Genomic DNA, 22182 nt, shown 5'->3' with positions numbered 1-22182 from the left:
GAAACTTTCAACAGTTTCTAAAGTTCTTAGATTATGACAAAAAGATTATGAAAACCAAATCTATTAGACCCAGGGCAGCCAGCCCAACTCTTACTCACTCCCTGAGCCACACAGCAGCTAGCTACATTATGTCTGTATTTCAAGGGATGACAAGGTTCCCTTTTCCCAACTACCCATATTCTATCCCTTTTACAACCTCATTTGGGGATAGACTGTATTCTTTCTAGATTTTTGTAACCATAATCTTCCTTGAGAAGTCTCCTGTATAACATTTAAACAGTTTAAGAAACAATATTTGTCTTTTAACACAGAAGCTTTAGTTTCTTTTTTTTTTTTAATTTTTTTTTTATGACAGTCACACAGAGAGAGAGAGAAAGAGAGAGGCAGAGACACAGGCAGAGGGAGAAGCAGGCTCCATGCACCAGGAGCCCGATGTGGGATTCGATCCCGGGCCTCCAGGATCGCACCCTGGGCCAAAGGCAGGCGCCAAACCGCCGCGCCACCCAGGGATCCCGAAGCTTTAGTTTCTTATCCAAGTTGTTATGTTTTTGTAATGGAAGACCATGCCTGACCCTAAGGGGACAGGCATGTCATTGTTACCAAAGGTGGTTTCTCAGAACCATGAAGAAGAAACTCCCAGGTATAAGAGTGGAGATACCGGGCAGAGTGGAGATATCCGGCAGCCCCTGTGGCTCAGCGGTTTGGCTCGGCCTTCAGCCCGGGGTGTGATCCTGGAGACCTGGGATAGAGTCCCATGTCAGGCTCCCTGCATGGAACCTGTTTCTCCCTCTGCCTGTGTCTCTGCCTCTCTGTGTCTCTCATGAATAAACAATTATATAACTTTTATATTTTATAAACAATTTATAAAGAATTTATAAAAAAAAAAGAGTGGAGATATCAAGGAAGACTGGGTTAGAGGAGATGCATTTGAAAACTTTGACTAGGCATTCATGAACTTAAAAGCCTGGCTTTGATTATGGTTATACTAAGAGGATGACTAGGAGAAAGTTTCCAAATTCAGGGAATGTAAGTGATTCTCACTGTGGTTGCTCATCAGAGTAGACCCTAATTTGGATGGGTAAAGGGATCTTACCATTTTTTAAGCAGATCTTGGATAACAGTGAGAAGTGGATGACAACAGGTAAATTGCTATCTTGGGGTACATGAGAATGTTGGTTTTGGTTGACATGAGCTAAAAAAAAAAAAAAGGAAGGAGGAGGAAGTTGAGGGGGGAGAGGGAAAAGAGAAGAGAAAGTGAGTATTTTTCTAGGTCATCACCAACACAAAAATCAGTTGTCAATATTTTAATATTCTTACCAGGGCATTAGCAAAGTTTTCCATAAGAACCCATAATGACCCATGACCCATTAAATATTTTTATTTGCTCTGGAAATGAAACAGCTTTTTAAATTGAAAATTCCTCTGCATAATTTCTTGATTTACTAAAAGATTGTTTTAATGTTTTTGTCCTAAGAACTGCCCTTCCACATGAGAACTACTGAGAAAACATTCATGTTTTATTTTCATTTATTCTTTTAGCAACTGGAGGATAGTAGCAGCCTGTTGCTGGTAAAGACATTTTAAAAAAAGGCTACCTGGACACAAGACTTCTTTGTATCTTTATTAGGTTTTATGCTAAATGTAAATCTAAAACAAGAAATCTCATTAGTCTATGAAGAAAATTTTCCTATAGAGAAAAACTAGATCTTAAAAGCTGTCTAAAAACAAAATACTAACGGGTATTTTGAAAAGATAGCAAAACTCATAGTAGCTTCAAACTTTATATATGAATTGAGAAGTCCACAAGTCCAGGATCCCATAGCAAATAGGCTACATCTAAGATTTTTAAAAATAAAAATAAAATTTAATTCAATTTAAAAGATGAGAAAATTATAATGATAAAAAGTAAAAGAAATAAGCAACAGATAAGAATGTACAAAATAACTATGACTGTTTATTGAACACTTACTATATCCCAGCCACTATGCAAACACATTATGTGCATTATATAATTTATTTCTTTCAACAAAGTTCTATCATTAATAATTCTCATTTTACAGATAAGGAATTCAAATAAGTCTAGATTAAGACCCAGAAAATTTGCTAGGACTTGTTCTAACAAGTTCCCAGTGATGTTGATACACTGGTTCAGGGACCGCACTCTGAGAACCATTGCTACAGAGTCTTTCAATCTCTTAATAAACAGCAATCACTTGATCTTAAAAAGTAAAAATTGTATTGCTAGAACTATCTTGTTAAAGCAAATGTATTGGGCTTCATGAACCATCAGGAACCTATAATAATATGAACATACTGAAGGGTTACTCTGAGGGTCATATGAGATAATGAAGATAATAATAATAATAAAATAACAAACATATAAGTAGTGTCTACCACTGGGTGATGGGTGGAAGTGTTGAATCACTATGTTGTACACCTGAAACTAATATGACATTGTATCTTAACTGGAATTTAAATAAAAACTTTAAAAAAATAAGTAGTGTAAAAAAAAAAAAGTAGCGTCTACCATACTTACTTTTCCAAGTGCTTTAGTGTTAACTTATTTAATATTCAGAACCACCCTGGAAGGAGATACAATTTGCAATACCATGTCACAGAAAACGAAACTGAGGCAAAGAGGGATTAGGAAATGTGTTCAGTTATACAAGTAGTAAGTGCGATAGTAAGGATTTGGACCCAGGAATCCTAAGAGCAAAGGTTACTCACTGGGTTACTTCTCTGTCACAGAGGGGTCTTGTAGAGACAGCTGCCACTACTATTTATTCTCCTTGTCAAAATCATTATCTTTAAATCATTATCTCTCATATGATAGCAGAATAAGAGTTAGGGATAAAGTAGCAGAAAGGACCCTATACTGGGAGTTAAAAGACCAGGGTTGAGATCATGGCTCTATCAGAAACTGTATGACTTTGGGCAAGTTGACCCTTTGGCATCTCAGTTTTCTCCTTAGTGAAACAGAAATCCTGGACAGGGGTGTCTGGACAACTAAAATAGATGATGGCTAGAAAGATCTCTATGATATGTAAAATATTATAGACTAATATGATTATAATATTTAAAATATCAGTTCTTTTGCTACATTGAATCTTGCTTGTATATATTCAACACAATAGAAGCCAAAGTGAAAAATCTTAAGTCCTGAAGATAAAGCTACACTCTGGGGATAAAAACGGGGTCTACCAGTACTCTTCACAATATAGTGCTAAGCTCTGGTGAGGTTCCTCATCCTTTTTTAATTGCATGTCTGTACCAGTGACTCATATTTCCCTATCAAGTTTTCTAAAATCATTATCAGGAAAAATTTCAGACCCCGAAGGCTTTATTATTATTTTTAACATTGTAAGGGTTGGTACTTGCAAATATTTTCCCCCTCTCCTGCCCTTTCTTTTGTAATGTGGTAAAATATACACAACAAAATTTACCACTTAACCATTAAAATATTTTTATTGTGGTTAAATTTGCATAACATAAAATTTACCATTTTAACCATTTTTAAGTGTATAATTGTGTAACATTAAGTTCATTCACATTGTTGTGCAACCATCACTACCATCTTTAGAAATTTTTCATTTTCCTCAACTGAAACTCTACCCATTTAGTTATAACTCCCTATCCTCCCTTCCCCTGAGCCCCTTGCTACCATCATTCTACTTTCTGTCTCTATGAATTGGGTTACTTTAGGTACCTCATATAAGTGGAATCATATTATATTTGTCCTTTTGTTTCTGGCTTATTTCACTTAGCATAATGTCTTCAGTGTTCATCCATATTTTAACCTGTATCAGAATATCATTCCTTTTTAAGGCTGAATAATATTCTACTGTGTGTGCATACTATAGTTTATTTATCCATACACACATCCATACACAATGGACATTTGGGTTGTTTCTACCTTTTGGCTATTGTGAATAATACTGCTATGATATTGGTATACAAACATCTGTTTGAGTCCCTGCTTCCAATCACCTCCAGTTGAAGATAATTTCATCTAGCCCTCAAATTATTTTTAAAAATAATTTTTCAAATACAATGTCTGACACAAAATTTAAAATAATCATATTCACAGGGAGTCAAGAGAACATGAATGAGAATGAACAGAAACAAAAGGAGAACCCAGAAATAGATACACATTAATATGCCCAACTGATTTTTGAGAAAAATGCAAAATCAATTCAATGGCAGAAAGAGCATTTTTCAACAAGTGATGCTGAAGCAATTGGACATCCATAGGCCAAAAAATGAACCTCAACCTAGGTCTCACATCTTACACAAAAGTTAACCCCAAATGGGTCACGGGCTTAAATGTAAAATTTGAAACTATAAAACTTTTAGAAAAAAAAATAAGGAGAAAATCTTCAGGATTTAAGGGTAGGCAGTGAATTCTTAGACTTGATACCAAAAGTACTATTCATAAAGAAAACTTTTGATAAATTGGATATCATCAAAATGTAAATATTTTTCTTTGCAAAAGACACTATTAAAAAGTTGAAAAGACCCTGGGAGAAATTTTTTACAAAGCACGTATACAACAAAGGACTAGTACCTAGAATATATAAAGAACTCTCAAAACTTAACAGTGCAAAAAGCAAATAATCCAATTAGAAAATGAACAAAAAAAAAAGATATTTCACTGAAGTGGATATATAGATGGCAAATATTCAATATTTTAGCCATGAAAGAAATGCAAATTAGGGGTGCCTAGTTGGCTCAATGGGTAGAGCATGAGACTGTTGGAGTTGTGAGTTCAAGCCCCTTGTTGGGTGTAGAGGTTGTTTGAAAATAAAATCTTAAAAAAAAAAAACGAATGCAAATGAAAACTACAAGGAGATACCACTACATACCTCTAAGAATGACTAAAATAAAACATGGTGATAATATCCAAACACAAGAGAGGATATGGAGAGATGGTATCATTCATGCATTGCTGGTGGGAATGTAAAACAGTATAAGCCTCTTTGGAAAACAGTTTGAAAGTTTCAGATAAAAGTAAACATGCAATTGCCACATAGCCCAGTAATTGTACTTTTGGACATTTATGAAAGAAAAATCAAAACTTGTATTTACAGAATTCCTATACATGAGTGTTTTAGCAGCTTTCAAAACAGCCAAAAAATGGGGGGAAAAAAACAAAATACCCAGATGTCCTTCAAGGAGCAAATGATTAAACAAACAGGTACATTCATGCCACGAACTGCTACTAAACAATAAAAAGAACAAACTACAAGTATGTACAACCTGGATGTACCTCCAGAGAATTAAGCTGATTGAAAAAAGGCAATCACCAAAAGTTATATATTGTATGATTCCATTTATATAATATCCTTGAAATGACAACACATTGGTGGTTGCCAGGATTAAAAAGGGGGTGGAGAAAAGAGGGAAGTGGGTGTGGCTGCAGAAGGACAGTATGAATGATCCTTACCTTGACGGAAATATTTTGAATCTGGACTGTATCAGTGTCAATATCCTGGTTGTGATACTGAACTACAATTTTACAAGATGTCATATGGAGAAAATGAGTAAAGGGCATATGGGATCTCTCTGTATGTGGGTCTATAATCACCTTAAGATAAAAAGTTAATTTAATGCAGTGCCTGGGTGGCACAGTTGGTTAGGCATCTGACTCTTGGTTTTGGCTCAGGTGGCAATCTCAGGGTTGTGATTTCAGGGATGTAAGATCAAATACTGTGTCGGGCTCTGTGCTCAGGCGGACTCTGCTTGGGTTTCTCTCTCCCTCTGCCCCTCCCCCACCTCTCTATCTAAAAAAAAAAAAATAAATACCTTAAATAAAATTAACTAAAAACATTATGTATGTGGATAGCATCATATTTCTGTTGGACCCTGCCACAGTAAAAGAATTTGTAGGATCCCCTGAGACAGAGTTCATATCACAAGAAGTATAATAGATAATTTCAATGAAAGCATTACAAATTTTTATATCTTTCTCCTGACTTTCACTAATACACATTAAAATTATTAACACAAACCAAGTATCACTAATATAATGTTTTGCTAATATCTCACTCACTTGCTGCTTTTATTCTTTTTTAAAAAAACCTGGATGATTATTTATAAAACTAACTAATAACTTCTACTTACCAGATGGAACATGGTGGTCTTTCTTTACTTTCACAAGATGATTTTCCTTATGATATTCCTCCCTTGAATAGCTGCTGATTTGGGTCATAGCTCTGGGATCTCCTTGCAAGGCACTGTTTTTGATTGAATTTTTGGTTGCACACTCATAAGCACCTTCGATAAGATCATGCCAACTGTAATTCATAAGATTTACAATTCCTGCAGGGTATATATGGTTACACTCTGCATATTTCTGCAATATCTCTCCAAGTTCATGCAGTATTTCAGAAGCAAGGAGCTTATATTCAAGTAGATTCTTTTTCAGGTATATTTTGGAGACTTGAAGTTTAGGAGAAAACTTGGCAACCCTAGGCGTTTGTGAGATGCTGAATGAATGGACCTCATCTTTCTCCTCAGCTTCAGCTATTGTAGGTAGTCTTGCATCCTTTAGTTTTTTAGATATTGGACTCTTTGTATGTCTGTAAAAAAACATATGTAAGCCTTAAAGATATTTTATCTTCTTTAACCTAGCAATTCAACTTCTAGAAATCCATCTTAAATTGTAATAGAAAAGGTATATAACATGTGTGAATAAAATTGCTAACTGTAACATTATCTTTTGATAATAGAATTGAAAGAAACCTAGTGACTATAAGGATATAGCTAAATAAGTAATGCCATTCTCATACAATGGGTAGCATGAAAAAGTGTTTGGAGGGCAGCCCGGGTGGCTCAGCAGTTTAGTGCCGCTTTTGACCCAAGGCATCGAGTCTCCGTCAGGCTCCCTGTGTGGAGCCTGCTTCTCCCTCTGCCTCTGTCTCTGCCTCTCTCCCTTTCTGTGTCCCTCATGAATAAATAAATCAAATTTTTAAAAAATTAAAAAATTAAAAAAATATATATTATGTTATAATATATAAAGATTATACATAACTGTATATGTGGGATGTCCTCAAAGTGTGTAATGTCTATATCACATATCTGGTAGTACAGAGACTACGCAAATATCCTCCAAAAAGTACATTGATTTTTTTGGATTGTGGAAGTCATTTTTTATTGGATATTTTCTAACTCTTCCTTTTTTTTCAAGTAGGCTCCCCACTTACTTAAACTCACAACCCTGAGAGACTCGCATGTGAGAATTGCATACTCTACTGACTGAGCCAGCCAGGCTCCCCTCTAACTTTTCACAATGAATATTTATTGTGTTTGTACACAGGAGATAAAAACATGCATGTGTGTTGCTTATTAATCACTTTAATTATAAGACAAGACAGAGGTCATTTCTTCCAGAAAGCCTTCCCTAAATTTCTTAGGTTAGTGGACAAACATGTTCTTTGTTCTCTTAGCCTGTCTTACACACCCCATCAGATGTTACTATATTATACTGAAACTCCAAAGCAGCAACATAAATAGATCTACAAAGAGAGTAAGTGTTTCAGATAATGGAATTTTTAGCTACAGTTTATGAAACAACTATGCATAGCATGTTTAAAACTTACAAGTGGTCTTCCCCATTTGCTAATAGCACCTAGGTAATTCAAAGTAACCCTCTCTTGAGGACAACTAGAAACGCTGGACAAAGTTTGAAAAAAATCTTAAAGACTACAGAGAGCTAACAAGAAAGTGACAAATTACTATCAGTATCTGGAAGAAGATGGAATCCAAAGAGAAAAACCCCATTATTTTCCCCCCTCGTGGAAGGTCAGGGGTGGGGAAAGATAATTTACTAATTCTATAAGAGGCATTTAAGAGACTGAAAGACTAGTAGGGCTTTTATAGCTTTGTGGAGGCTAAGGGTTAAAAATTTGGAATCTAGGGCCTTCCATGGCAAGGTTACTGGTTGAGTCTCAAAAGGCTGCATGCATACTAGAAGTAAGGGTTATCCAGAAGTACACCTAGTCCAGCTCATTATAACATAGCTTTAATTATCACATTCCCTGACATTTAATTAAGGTGACCCCAAAGTGTTGCTATCCCCAAGCTTCTGACAAAAACAAATGTAAATCTCCTCCAATGGAAGCTAACTCTGTCCTAGCCCTCAAATTATTTTTAAAAACAATTTTCAAGCACAATGTGTGATACAAAGTGTTTTATAAAACAAGATTCACAAGGCATCAAGAGAACATGAATGAGAGCCAGGAGAAACAGCAATTGATAAAATAGAACCACAGGGAGATACAGAGTTTAAAATAAATCTGCTTACTATGACCAAGGAAATTGAGAATTTCTGCAAAGAATCGAAAACTACACACACACCCCCACACATGTATAAATATTAGAGCATATCTGAAAAAGAACTATATAGAAACTATAAGCTGAAAAATACAATCACCAAAATTAAGAACTCAGTAGATGGATTTAACAACATATTATGGACGCCTGAGTGGCTCAGCAGTTGAGCATCTGCCTTTGGCTCAGGTCGTGATCCTGGAGTCCCGGGATCTAGTCCCGTGTCAGGCTTCCTGCATGGAGCCTGCTTCTCCTCTATCTGTGTCTCTGCCTCTTTCTATCTGTGTCTCTCATGAATAAATAAATAAAATCTTTAAAACAAAACAAACAAACATATAACAGACACAAAGCTGAAGAGAAAATTCGTTACATGAAAGATAAGAAAATCTTCACAATGAAGTATGGAAAGTTAAAATTGAGCAGAAGTAAGATTATAAAAAACCATCTGTTTATAGTCATTGAAATTTACTATTAATTTTAAAAAATAAAAGGAGATCAAGGCGCCTGGGTGGCTCACTCAGTTGAGTGTCTGACTCTTGATTTTAGCTCAGGTCATGATCTCATTGTTGCAGAATCGAACAGTACATGAGGCTTCATGCTCAGTGGGGAGCCTGCTTGGGGTTCTCTCTCTCACTCTGCTCCTCCTCCACTCGTGCTCTTTCCCTCTCTCTAAAATAAGTAAATAAGTAAAAAAATAAAACAAAAACAAAAGGATAAAATGAAGGAGGATCCTTTTGGTGATTTAAAAAGTGTATAATTTGACCTACCCCATGAATTTATATATATATTCACATGATCGTACACGCATACAGATGTTGTATATCTATATGTATGTATATATGTAATTTTATATACTCACTGGTTTTTAGAAGACAGAAATCTTATTTTAATAACCTTTGTTAACTATTGTAATAATGATACTATAAATGTATTCATCACTTTATAGTTATAAAGTACTTTCACATAGACAACTTTATTCAACTCTAAAAATAACTCTATTAAATAGGTGTTATTTCTATTTCATAGTATTCTATATATAATATGATAGTTTTATTATCATTTATTTATTAAATAATAACTCTTGTTGATCTAAAAATTTTAATTAATAGGCAGTTGATATTGGACTAGATATTTCAACAACCCTAGGAGGTGAATTTTTTATCTCTCTTATTACTGAAGGGGAAATGTTATATTTATTTCTAGGATAAAGACTTTTCACTTCAACAAAACTAAGTTTAAAAAAATATTTAATATTAAGGAGCACTCATCTGGGTTCTTCGATTTCTTTTGCATTTTCTGGAGTGTTGTTAGATATAAAGAAAGGACTATGATTGTCAGATGAGTCCAGAAAAATACCAGCCTAAGCAATATTTTATGTGACAGTGAACAAGTTTCTGAAAATCCTGTAAACTAGGTAGCTCTAGGCCAGAATTCAGTGGCAAATAGCCATGGGGCAGAATTCAGAGATATATTTTGTTTGGCTTATCCAGTGAAGTGTACATGGCATTTTATTTATTGATTTTTTAAATATTTTTAAATTTTTCTTCAATTTATTTATTTATGATAGTCACAGAGAGAGAGAGAGGCAGAGACATAGGCAGAGGGAGAAGCAGGATCCATGCACCGGGAGCCCGATGTGGGACTCGATCCCAGGTCTCCAGGATCGCGCCCTGGGCCAAAGGCAGGTGCCAAACCGCTGCGCCACCCAGGGATCCCATACATGGCATTTTAAAAATTGGATTGGTTGCCAGTATGAGAGGACCAGAAGTATTCTGTGAAAATCCACATTCCAAGTTTCTCTTAAAAATGGAAAGAAACGGGATCCCTGGGTGGCGCAGTGGTTTGGCACCTGCCTTTGGCCCAGGGGGCGATCCTGGAGACCCGGGATCGAATCCCACATCGGGCTCCCGGTGCATGGAGCCTGCTTCTCCCTCTGCCTATGTCTCTGCCTCTCTCTCTCTCTCTCTCTGTGACTATCATAAATAAAAAATAAAAAATAAAAATAAAAAAATGGAAAGAAACAGTCTACGCTGGGGCTATATTCCAATATAGAGATAAACTGCAGCTGAGTTACAGCTGGTCAAGAGCATTTAAGTTGGTTCTTCTGCTTGTTATTATGCTAAGCTGTGATTAGGCCAATCGTATTAAGATTTCTAAAGACTTAGAGCTATGTTGTATCTATACTAGCATTTCATACTAATATCTATATTAATGTGGAATTTCCATAACAGGGAACAGACATACAACTCTATGGTCATTGCTATCCTGAGTGAGAGTCTTTGGGTACTCTCTTGGGCCAAAGTGGTTTACCTTTGATAAGACCTTCTGAATTTTTAATGTTTAACTCTACCACCAAAGTGATTATGGTTAAGATTTGGCCTGCCATGTACCTAAACTACCTGGAGAGAGAATGTGCTGCTGATCAAGTGGATTTAAGTCTATCCTTTACTAAGGGAATTTTTCAAAAAACAATTAGAAATTAATGAATGACTTGGCACCCCAGGACTTTCCCAGTCCTGCCGACTTTCTTTAAAAAATGATTTTATTTATTTGTTGAGAGGGAAAGAGCACATGAACAAGTGAAGGAGGAGCAGAGGGGGAGGGAGAGGGACAAGCAGACACAGTCCTGAGCACAGAGCCCCATCCAGGGCTGATTCCATGATTCAGCCTGTAATTCAGGTTGTAATTCCCAGATTACAACCTGAGCCAAAACCAAGAGTCAGATGCCCTACTGACAGTGTCACCCAGGTGCCCCATCCCACAAATATTTTTGGTTGATGAGTCCATGTTCCACGTGCTGATTACCCTTGTTTTTGATCATATCCAACTTTGGGTCCTTAAAATGCACAAGGTTTGAATCTGGGATGTAGGGACTAAAGAAAACAAGGCTTCAGCTGACTCTCCTTTATTATTATTTTTTGAAGATTTTATTTATTTGTTCACGAGAGACCCAGAGAGAGAGAGAGAGAGAGAGGCAGAGACACAGGGAGACGGAGAAACAGGCTCCATGCAGGGAGCCTGATGTGGAACTCAATCCCAAGACTCCAGGATCACACCAAGGCAGGCGCTAAATCTGCTGAGCCACCCGGGCGTCCCAACTCTCCTTTATAAGGCATTACCAGCAGTCTCCTTTTACAAATTTCTTCAGTGTTTTTCTCCATAAACTTTTAAGAACTAATGTATAGGTGAAAATGTCCTGTCAACCACAATACCGTATTTTCCCTCTTTAAAAGCAAAACATTTTTTTATGTGATAAAATACTCATAACATAAAAATTACCATTTTAACCAATTCTAAATGTACAGTTCTATAGCACTAAGTATATGTACATGTCGTGCATCCATTACTACCATTCATCTCCAGAACTTTTTCATTTTCCCCCACTGAAACTCTGTACTCATTAAACACTAACTCTCCATTCTCCCTGTAGAGATTCAGAGCATGCCACCCCAAAATCTGCCACTTTGGCATAGTGATTATTTTGAGTTAAAGGCATCTGAAAGACAACAAATGCAAGGAGTGCATTCTGACCTTTTTTTTCTTCCTGAGAGCAGGAGCTAAAACTCTGATGTTAAGAAATATTCTTAACACCAGAGAGGAAGTTGAGGCCAGGAAAAATCTGTACAGATTTTTTTTTAAATATTTCTGTATTTATTTTTGATAGACCGAGAGAGAGAGAGAGTGGCAGAGACACAGGAGGAGAGAGAAGCAGGCTACATGCCCAGAGCCCGACGCAGGACCTGATCCCAGGACTCCAGGATCGGGCCCTGGGCCAAAGGCAGGCGCTAAACTGCTGAGCCACCCAGGGATCCCCTGTACAGATTTTTAAAAACTAACTTTTACCTTCCAAATCACTTCTCTAGGTTTAACTGCTCTATCCCAACCCCTCAGTTTTGTCACATTTTCATAGTTTATCACTTTGTCCAACGTAGTATATAAGCATTCAGGTCTAGTTGACTAGGTCTTCATTCTTGAGAGGGCTCCTATATATGATGTAAAAATTAATAGATAAAATTTGTATGTTTATTGGGGCGCCTGGGTGGCTCAGTGGTTGAGTGTCTGTCTTTGGCTCAGGTTGTGATCCCAGGGTTCTGGGATCAAGCCCCACATTGGGCTCCCTGCAGGGAGCCTGCTTCTCCCTCTGCCTATGTCTCTGCTTCTCTCTGTGTGTCTCTCATGAATAAATAAAAGCTCCAAAAAAATTGTATGTTTATCTCTTACTGATCTGTCTTATATCCATTTCAGCAGATGACCCTGAAAGGGTAGAGGAGAAATGATGCACCCTATATACCAATATACTCTATTCCCCTCACCCCCCAGTCCCTGGTAACCACCATCCTACTTTCTGTTTCTATGATTTTGACTACTATGAACTTCATGTAAGAGGAAGCATACAGTATTTGTTCATTTGCGACTCTCTTATTTCACTTAGCATAATGTCTTCAAGGTTCAACTATGTTGTAGCATGTGTCAGGATTTCCTTCCTTCTTAACGCTGGGTAACATTCCATTGTATGTGTGTACCCCACTTTGTTTATCCATTCATTTGTCAATGGACTTGGGTTGCTTCCACCTTTTGGCAATTATGAATAATGCTGCTATGAACATGGGTATACATTATCTGTTGAAGTCTCTTCATTCATTTCTAAAATTGGAATTGCTGGTCATGGCAATTCTATGTTTAATTTTTTGAGGAAATCCTATATTACTTTCCACAGCTACTGCACCATTTCACAGTCGCATCATCAGTGCACAGAGGTTCCAATTTCTCCACATCCTTGCCAACTCTTGCTACCTTCTGTTTTTTGTTTTGTTTTTTAAAGATTTATTTCTTTATTTTTAAAAGGGGGGATAGGTGGGAAAAGGGAGAGAGATAATCTCAAGCAGTCCCCACTGCACACAGAGCCTGACTGGGGGCTCAATTTCATGACCCTGAGATCATGGTTTGAGTCAGAATCAAGAGTTGGATGCTGGGATCCCTGGGTGGCGCAGCGGTTTGGCGCCTGCCTTTGGCCCAGGGCGCGATTCCTGGAGACCCGGGATCGGGTCCCACGTCGGGCTCCCGGTGCATGTGAGCCTGCTCCTGTCTCTGCCTCTCTCTCTCTCTGTGTGTGTGACTATCATAAATAAAAATTAAAAAAAAAAAAAAAAGAGTTGGATGCTTAACCGACTAAGCCACACAGGTGCGCCCATTTTTGCTTTTTTTGGTTTGTTTGTTTGTTTTGTTTTTTTTTCCAGACCAAAAAAAATCACATTTATTTCAATAGTTCAAAGTGCAAATACAGCAAGTCAGTTCACAATGTTTCAAGATACAGTTTTAAGAATAATGAAAACTTGGGATCCCTGGGTGGTGCAGTGGTTTGGCGCCTGTCTTTGGCCCGGGGCGCGATCCTGGTGACCCGGGATCGAATCCCACGTCGAGCTCCCGGTGCATGGAGCCTGCTTCTCCCTCTGACTGTGTCTCTGCCTCTCTTTCTCTCTGTGACTGTCATTAAAAAATAAAAATAAAAATAAAAATAAAATTTAAAAAAAGATACTTAAAATAAAAAAAAGAATAATGAAAACTTGATATATAAAGATGAAAGGGTAAATAGCAGAAATAAAGCTCAACTAAAAAAAAAATTCAAGTAACCCGAAAACCTTTAGACTAAAATATTCCATTTACGACAATTCGAAAACACCTTATAAATACCAGTAGCACACTGCCATCCAAAAGGGCTTCTCAAAGAAGGAGAATCACCCCAAACCAGTCAGCTCAGGATCAGATTGGAAGTTCTTGGGGCTGGCTATTCCTGATTTGGCAGCCTCACTCTCACTGTGGATCGATATGGTTTGACCCATGATACTTGGATGTTTAGGCAAATTCTAGAAAATGCTTAAAGTTCAATCTGAGGCCAACACCCTGATAAGAGACACTGAAATGGCCACTATATACTTACAAGATTTTAAAGACCAATCTTAGCTTCAGGCCTCTGGTGTTACCGGGGGAAAGAAACAGACTGATACTTCTTCCATTACTTAAAACCTTTCTGTAAGGTTAGCAACATGGCCTTTACAACCTCCTCACGAAAATCATACTTCGTTATATATTTACTTATTTCTACACATACAGAACTTCTATGTAAAGTAGAAAAAGTTCCCACTAGGAAGATAATTAAAGGTTGTTAATGTTCTTTGTATCACTTAGCAGCTAAGACACATGTTTATTTCTGCTCCGCAGAAGCAATGTTAGCTACTCGCTTTAATTCAGGAAAGGTGCGTGCTTTCAGGATAGTTGAGATGAGATATTTATTTCATCTTTTCCTCAATCTTCTTCATCTTTTCATTATAGACAGTAAATTGAGAGTCTGTCCCGAAAATTCTATCCCACCATGTAAATGTGGAAGAATAGTTTCCGATGAAGTTCATGTGATAGAAATCATGATGCCAAGAACCAGCATTGAAAGGGATCAGATTTAAAGGGCTCAGGGGAATGTCATAGCCACTATGGACATCAATAGTTTCTATCAAACGAATAGTCACCCATGCCCAAAGGAGAATGACATGATCACATAAAAGCATGATTCCAATGAAAAATCCAGTTCCAAGAATCAGAATTTCCAAAGGATGTGCATATTCAGCTTACATTCTAAATGGAGCCTGAAACTCATGATGAACTTTATGAATATATTTATATATTCTTTGTGATGTAAGGGCCTATGCAGGAAATAGTGCCAGGTATCCTCAATCACCACACAGCCAAAGCATCTTGCCAAAAGCATATACCATCTTGGCATCCTTTCCCAATCATAAGGTATATTAAAATATCTGTAAAATAATAAGTTCCACAGATCAAAGGAAGCTGGATACAAAAGAATTGTATGTATTTTATTTTGTAATTGTATGTATGTATTTTAAAGTACTTCTCTGATTAAAGAGAAGTACTTTAAAACAATTCCATTGGTTTTCCCATGTTTCTGGTTTATCCTTTTGAATTTTGTACTTTTTTCACGAAAGGTATAAATTGAAACAGAAATCCAGGTAAACAGAACAAGAAATAAAGAACTTCATGAACTATCAAGGATCCCCCTGTTGCAACCTGGAACTTTGTATAATTATTCAACATATAGTTCCAAGCATTTTAAAATGGTTCTTGTAGAGGGTTCTCAGGTAAAAGTGAATCTACATATTCCATAGCCAAGGATGCTGAACTAAAGATGCTGATACTTTCATTTGTTGCCATTTTTCAAATCTTTGCAGAAAGCCTTAGAATTCTGGCCAAGGGGCGGGAATGTTACATTTTTGTTTTTTAATAGCCATTCTATCAGGTGTGAAGTGGTATACAGTAAAAGTTGTTTTGCTTTGAAAAAGCAAAGCTTTGAAAGTTGTTTATACTTATTCTAATTTCAACCCTCTCTATGTGTCCCCACCTTTCCACAAATAGGCCTCTTTTTTTGGGTGGGGGGTAAGATTTTATTTATTTATTCGTGAGAGACAGAGAAAAAGAGAGAGAGGCAGAAACACAGGCAGAGGGAGAAACAGGCTCCATGCAGCGAGTCTGATGTGGGATTCAATCCCGGGTCTCCAGGATCAGGCCCTGGCTGAAGGCGGCGCTAAATCGCTGAGCCACCTGGGCTGCCCAAATAGGCCTCTTTTAAGGTCACCAAAATCCTTGATCATGCTGAATCCAATGGTCACTATTCAGTCTTCAACTCACACAACCCCAATGTAGCACTTGACATAACTGAACATTCTTAAAACATTTTCTTCATTTAGTTTTCTGAATAACACTTTCTCTTGGTTCTCCTCCCTCACTGGATATTCCTTCTCCAACTCTTTTGCTGGTTTCTCGTCAACTTCTCCCTCTCACACCCCTCTTCTTCTCTCTACCAATATTCCCCATGTAATCTTACCCAAGTAAAAGGTTTTAAAAGCCATTTAGACCTTGACAACTCACAAATATCTAGCTCTGACTTCCCACCTGACCTCCAGACTTGTATATCTAACTTCCTACATAACATATCTAATAGGCACCTCAAGCTCAGCTTATCCAACATGTCGGATTTTCCCACCAAACCTGTTCTTCCCTTAGTTTTTACTTCAATAAATAGCAATTCCATTCTTCCAACTGCTCGGGCCAAATGTTCTGGAGTTATCTTTGGATATCTTTATCTTCCTTCTCTCACATTCAATGTTCATTTCATAACAAACCCAGTCATCTCTGCCTTAAACTATATCCAGAATGCAACCTCATTGTCCCTCTTTCTAGTTACCATACTAGCTAACCTACAATCATCCCTTGCCTAGATTATTACTATAGATAGGCTCTTATCGAATCTTCTGCTTTTTCTCTAATCCTTAAAATTGAATTGCAACATGTAAGCCTGGTCATTTATTAAGGTCAAGTAACCCCTCTCCACTAAGATTCTGCAATGGCTTCCCATCTCACTCAGCGTAAAAGCCTGTATAACAATGGCATCTAAGGTCTTTCATGATCAGACCCTCTCCCTTTCCTCTTATTCTTGTGATCTTATCTCCTACTACTACTCTCTTCCAATTCATTCTGCTTCAGTTACACTGGCCCCCTTGCTGTCTTCCAACAGACAGGTATGATGCTTCTCACATTTATGTACCATACACCCTCACATCCACCTTCCACTCAAATATTACTGTAGAAATGGTGCCATTCTGAACACCTTATATAAAACAGCATCACTCTCCTCCCCTTGAATCAGTTTTATTTTCTCCAAAGCACATATCACTATTTGGTATTCTATATATTAACTTGTTTACTTGGCTTTTTTTGTTTCCTTTTGCTTCAATGACAGCTCCATGAAGCAGAGACTTTGTTTTGTTCACTACTGTTTCTCTAGCACATATTTGCTCAACAAATATTAGAATAAAGAAAAGAAGATTGATTTAGGTACAAGTAGCAACTTTAGTGGGTTCAAGCTTTGCCCAGATGTGATCCTTCTTCAAGATAGGAGCCATGAGTTAAATATAGAATATTTATATCCCAAGCACATATTTCACTGAGCAATATCAAAGGTATCTTCAAGCCTCTAGATAGTTGATTAATAAAATCTAGGAGGATAATCAAGCATACATTGTGTGGACACTGTGTTAGATAGAATACAGAGAGAAGAAGACTCGGTCCTTCCCTTTTCAGGACCTTAAAATCTGTAATCTGGCTACCATCTTTATTCATTCATTCAACAAATATCTATTGCATAAAAAAAAAAACTAATTTCACTATACCATCAGAGGCATGAAATACTTTAAGTGAACTGTCCTTTGAAATGTTCTCTAAACTAGTTGCTCAAAGATTTCTAAGACAGCTACCTAAGTCATAACAATTTCAAAGTGTTTTCTTTCACCAAGTCAATGTAGTAAAACATGTTGGCATTGGATGGAATTTCACCTAAATAAAGTTTTTATAAAATGGTAAACAGCACTACAGAGCCACTTGCATTTAACTTTTTTTTTGCATTTATCTTCTAAATAATAATTCCATTCACATAGTTTGAAATAATACTAGTTTCTCAACTAAGTATTTAATGTAAAATAAAAGGGATGTTTTTTAAGATCAAAAGGTATTTTAATTGGCATAAGAATTCTAAACATAGATCTTAAATCCTGATCTTCAAGTAATGTTTATCTTTTCACAGATATTTAAAAGATGGAAGACCCATTTTTGAAAACTTTAAATATATTACAATAATAACTCCTTAAATTTCTATATATCTCTATGGATTTCAAAGTTGCTTTCATAAACATCATTATACCAACTCTAATACTAACCCAATGAGCCAGCTATTGTGTTATCTTCATTTTAAAGTTATTTTCTAAAAAAAATAAAAATAATAACAAAAATAAAGTTATTTTCTTTGCAACATTCTATAAATATGCATTCATAATTGCCAGATTTGTCTATTGCTCAAATAAAATGATAAAAACTGTACATATTACAATAATATTAATACCTACCATTTATTAATTGCCTCCGTTTTATCATATATAAAATAAGGTCAATAATTTTACCTCCTTCAGAAGGTTAAGAAATTTAATGTACACTTAAAAAATATTTATATGTCTGGTTTATTTTTCAGACAGAAACTTTAATAATGGACTATCCATTTTAAAACCAGACTTAATAATCTTAACAAGCGATAAGCAACAATAAAGGTCTTAACACCTGGCCCAATCTTAAAGTAGCCCCATCTCTCTAAGCACCGCAGATGTGAAGAAATGATTCATTCATTTAAGAAATATTCATCAGGCATGGTTCTAGGCACTGGAGAGACAATGGTAAAGAGGGTATAACTCTGTCCCCATGGACCTTAGACTACAGTTGGGGAAAGACAAGAAGGAAAACATGAAGGGAGAAGAGGGAAAAGGGAAGGATATAACAAGCATGGGTAGTGTTAACTAGGATAATGAAAATAAAACAAGACACTATAATAGAGTGATGGGCAGGTGTATGATTGGCTTCTTTGGTTTGGGTAGTCAGGGATGGCCTTTGTGAGGAGGTGACATTTGCACTGAAACTAGAATAATGATGAGGAAGAGCCAAGCATAAAATAATATGGCTGAAAAGCATTTAAAGCAGATTGTACAGCAAATGCAAAGAACCAAAAGCAGGAATGAGTTATGCTGTTAAAAGAATAGATCAGCCATCATGGCTGGGGAACAAGTGACAAGGAGTGCTATCTGAGGAGGTTGGAGGGCCTGCAGGAGAGGAAATGACAGAAGGACATGACATTCATGGTTAAGAAGTGTGGATTTTATTCCTGCTGCAGTGGCAGCAGTAGGATAGCCAGTGGTTGAAACACGGTGTTTCCAAGTAGAATAAACAGAAGCAATGCTTAAGACATACATCAAATGAAAAAGCTGGGCAGCCAACAAAGCCCTGGAGCTTGATAATAAACAGACCTACTTATTGCCCATATGACAATCCGAACTCACTTACTGAATGCCAATTATAAGCCAAGCAATGTGAATACAAAATAACCAAGTTGTGTTGAAATCACTTTTCAAACAGAAAGAGTTGGAAATGAAAAACAATAGACTTCTGAAAAGAGCAGCAATTTGCAGTGGTCTTGAGAAAAGTTACAGCATGCTCAAAGCAAACAAACAAACTCTACCAGATTAGTATACACCAGAGTTTCTCAACCCTAGCCTTCTTGACATTTTGGACCAGATAATATCCTTTTGTGGGGAGCTGTCCTGTGCATTGCAGGATGTTTAGCAGTATCTCTGGTCTCTACCCACTAGATTAACAATAGCACCACATCCCTAGACATTACAACCAAAAATGCCTTCAGATATGGCTAAATGTCCCTTGTGAGGCAAAACTGCCCCTACTCAAGAACTCACTGGTATAAGTGACAGCTTTTAACCTTATATAACCTTGAGATATATGTTCTAAGACAGGTTGGGGTATTTTAATTTCCAAATTAATAAACTGTAGTAAAAAAAAAAAAAAGAAAGAAACTGTAGTAAGTAGTGGGTAAAAACACTGTGAAATGGCTAGTTCCATTGCTTCATTTATCTTTGATGGCTGACACAATCCCATGGTTGTCAAGTTACAGATCTCTCATAAGCCCACTCTATGTGCTCAAGCATTGCTTTTGGGACTGGGGATAAATAAATGAGCAAGTAGATTAAAAAAATCTTCCCTTGGGGCACCTGGGTGGCTCAGTCGGTTAAGTGACTGACTCTTGATTTTGGCTCTGGTCATGATCTCAGGGTGGTGACATCGAGTCCCCCAATGGGCTCCACATCCCACATGGAGTCGGCCTGAGATTCTTCCCTTTCTCTCTCCTCCCTCTGCCTTCTCTGCCCCTCGCACATGCTCTCTCTCCCTCTCTTATTTTAAAAGATTAATAAAATGATAAAAATGAAAATCTTTCCCTTATAGACTTGATACTCTCATGAGGAAAGGGAGGGCAAACAAAGAAATAAGAATGACATTTAGAATGTCAGAAAGTGACAAATACAAGAGGAAAGTTAGGAAGACAGATAGATAATGCCAAGGTGGGGATTGGGTAGAAATTTGAAATAGGATTATCAAGAAAATCTCAACAAAAAGGTGCTATTTAAGTAAAAACTTAAGAGGAATAGAAAGTAAACAATGAAGAAAGCAAAGGGAACAGCTACTACAAACTCCCTAAAGCAAGAGTGGGGGCTGGGTGTGTTGTGGAATAACCAAAAAAAAAAAACAAAAAAAAACAAAACAACAAAAACAACAACAACAAAAAACCAGGGTAGCTAGTCAGATATGACCAATTATGCTTTAATTAATCACTGATCTGGCTAAAATAAAGTTCTCTGATTGGCATCATGGTCAGTTTTGAAATGGAAAATTCCTTATTATGGTTTCTTGAAAGTTGGGGAATAGGGTAGGGAAGCACTGGTCCTGAACACCTTATAACTCTTTGAAAATGTAAAGTAGGGACGCCCAGGTGGCTCAGGGGTTGGGCACCTGCCTTCAGCTCAGGTCATGATCCCGGGATCCAGGATCGAGTCCTGTTTTGGGCTCCCTCTGAGGAGCCTGCTTTTCCCTCTGCCTAGGTCTCTGCCTCTCTCTCTCTCTTCTGTGTTTCTCATGAATAAATAAATAAATCTTAAAAAAAAAAAAAAAAAGAAAATGTAAAGTAACCCAGCAATTGAAGAATAATTCCAAATATTTTACTTATAATCAGCTCCTGAGGTGTATCTCAAATGGAGGAAATGGTCTTCATGTTCTCTCTTTTTCCATGTTTTCCTTTTTGGTTTCATCTACAATGAAAGGAAATTTTCTAATTAAGAAAACAGAGAAAAAAAAAAAAACAGAGAAAAATGCTGGCCCAAACTGAATTATTTTTAGAAGAGTAAACTACAATTTGATGAGACTGAGCTATATTATTACCTGATCAAAGAAATAGGTTGGCCCAATGTCCAAAGATTTAGCTTCAGTAAACAGTAAAGGCTTCCATTCTGCCATGAGACCTAAAAAGGAGAAATTAGTACTCTGAAGACAAGTTATCATGTTTGTAGCTGATATCCCAAAGCATTTCATAGTTTTAAAGTTTAGATGTTTTATTTTCAATGAAATATAAAAAATTGTGGGATGGGGGAATGGAACTGTTTCTTTGCCTGTATTTTCACTTTATGGGCTACCAACTCGGTATAGATACAATCAGAAGGATTGCATGCTGTGGGCAAACAAAGCAATAGCATGTCACTGCCAAGTTGCTCAACCTTGGCACTAATGACATTTTGGGCCAGATAATTCTTTGTGGTAAGAAGCTATCTTGTGCATTGTAGGATGTTTAGCAACATCTCTGGCCTCTACCTACCAAACATCAGGAGCATACCCTCTTTCCCAGTTATGACAAGTGTCTCCTGACATTGTCAAATATCTCTTGGGGATCAAAAGTGCCCCTGGTTGAGAATTATTATGCCAATGCAATGTCCTGGGTTTGATGTGGGAGGAACTGATGAAGATAGTGACACTGCTGATGACAGGGCCATTTATAGCAATGGCACTCAAAATGTGGTCCTTGGACGAGAGGCCTCAGCATCAGCTGGGACCTTGTTAGAAATGCAAATTCTCATTCAGACTTAATGTATACTGTGTCAGAATCTCTGGAGGTGGCATCCAAGGAACCTGTGGTTGAACAAGCCCTTCAGGTAATTCTGAAAAGTGCCCAAATTTGAGAAGCACTGACCAAGAGGACAGATTTTACCAAGCAGGTTGTGAAAACCACTCTCGTGACTGGAAGAGGAGAAAGTCTAGGACTGGCTAACTCAAAGCTAATGAGCCTACCGGATTTACAATGGAAAGATGGAACACACAGTGGAGAACGGGTAGCAGCCACAGCATCAATGGAAT

General features: G+C 37.1%; 1 protein-coding gene and 1 pseudogene across 1 annotated transcript in view; both read right to left on the bottom strand.

Moving 5' to 3' along the window:
- LOC129516853 (uncharacterized) overlaps positions 1 to 22182 on the bottom strand; it is a 55938-nt gene that overhangs the window by 21468 nt on the left and 12288 nt on the right. Inside the window, exons 2-5 of the mRNA XM_055336350.1 lie at positions 21217 to 21296; positions 21001 to 21086; positions 6121 to 6578; positions 1094 to 1192 (exon numbers count right to left, since the gene is read on the bottom strand). Coding sequence (XP_055192325.1) covers positions 1094 to 1192; positions 6121 to 6578; positions 21001 to 21086; positions 21217 to 21296 — 723 coding nt within the window. The remainder of the gene's footprint in view (positions 1 to 1093; positions 1193 to 6120; positions 6579 to 21000; positions 21087 to 21216; positions 21297 to 22182) is intronic.
- LOC129516854 (methylsterol monooxygenase 1-like) lies at positions 13865 to 15103 on the bottom strand (annotated as a pseudogene).

This window comes from Nyctereutes procyonoides, unplaced genomic scaffold (assembly GCF_905146905.1).
Source record: "Nyctereutes procyonoides isolate TBG_1078 unplaced genomic scaffold, NYPRO_anot_genome, whole genome shotgun sequence".
Classification (NCBI taxonomy): Eukaryota; Metazoa; Chordata; class Mammalia; order Carnivora; family Canidae; genus Nyctereutes; species Nyctereutes procyonoides.
Note: the sequence above shows the minus strand (reverse complement) of the source record. Positions and strands in the feature narration are given on the sequence as shown.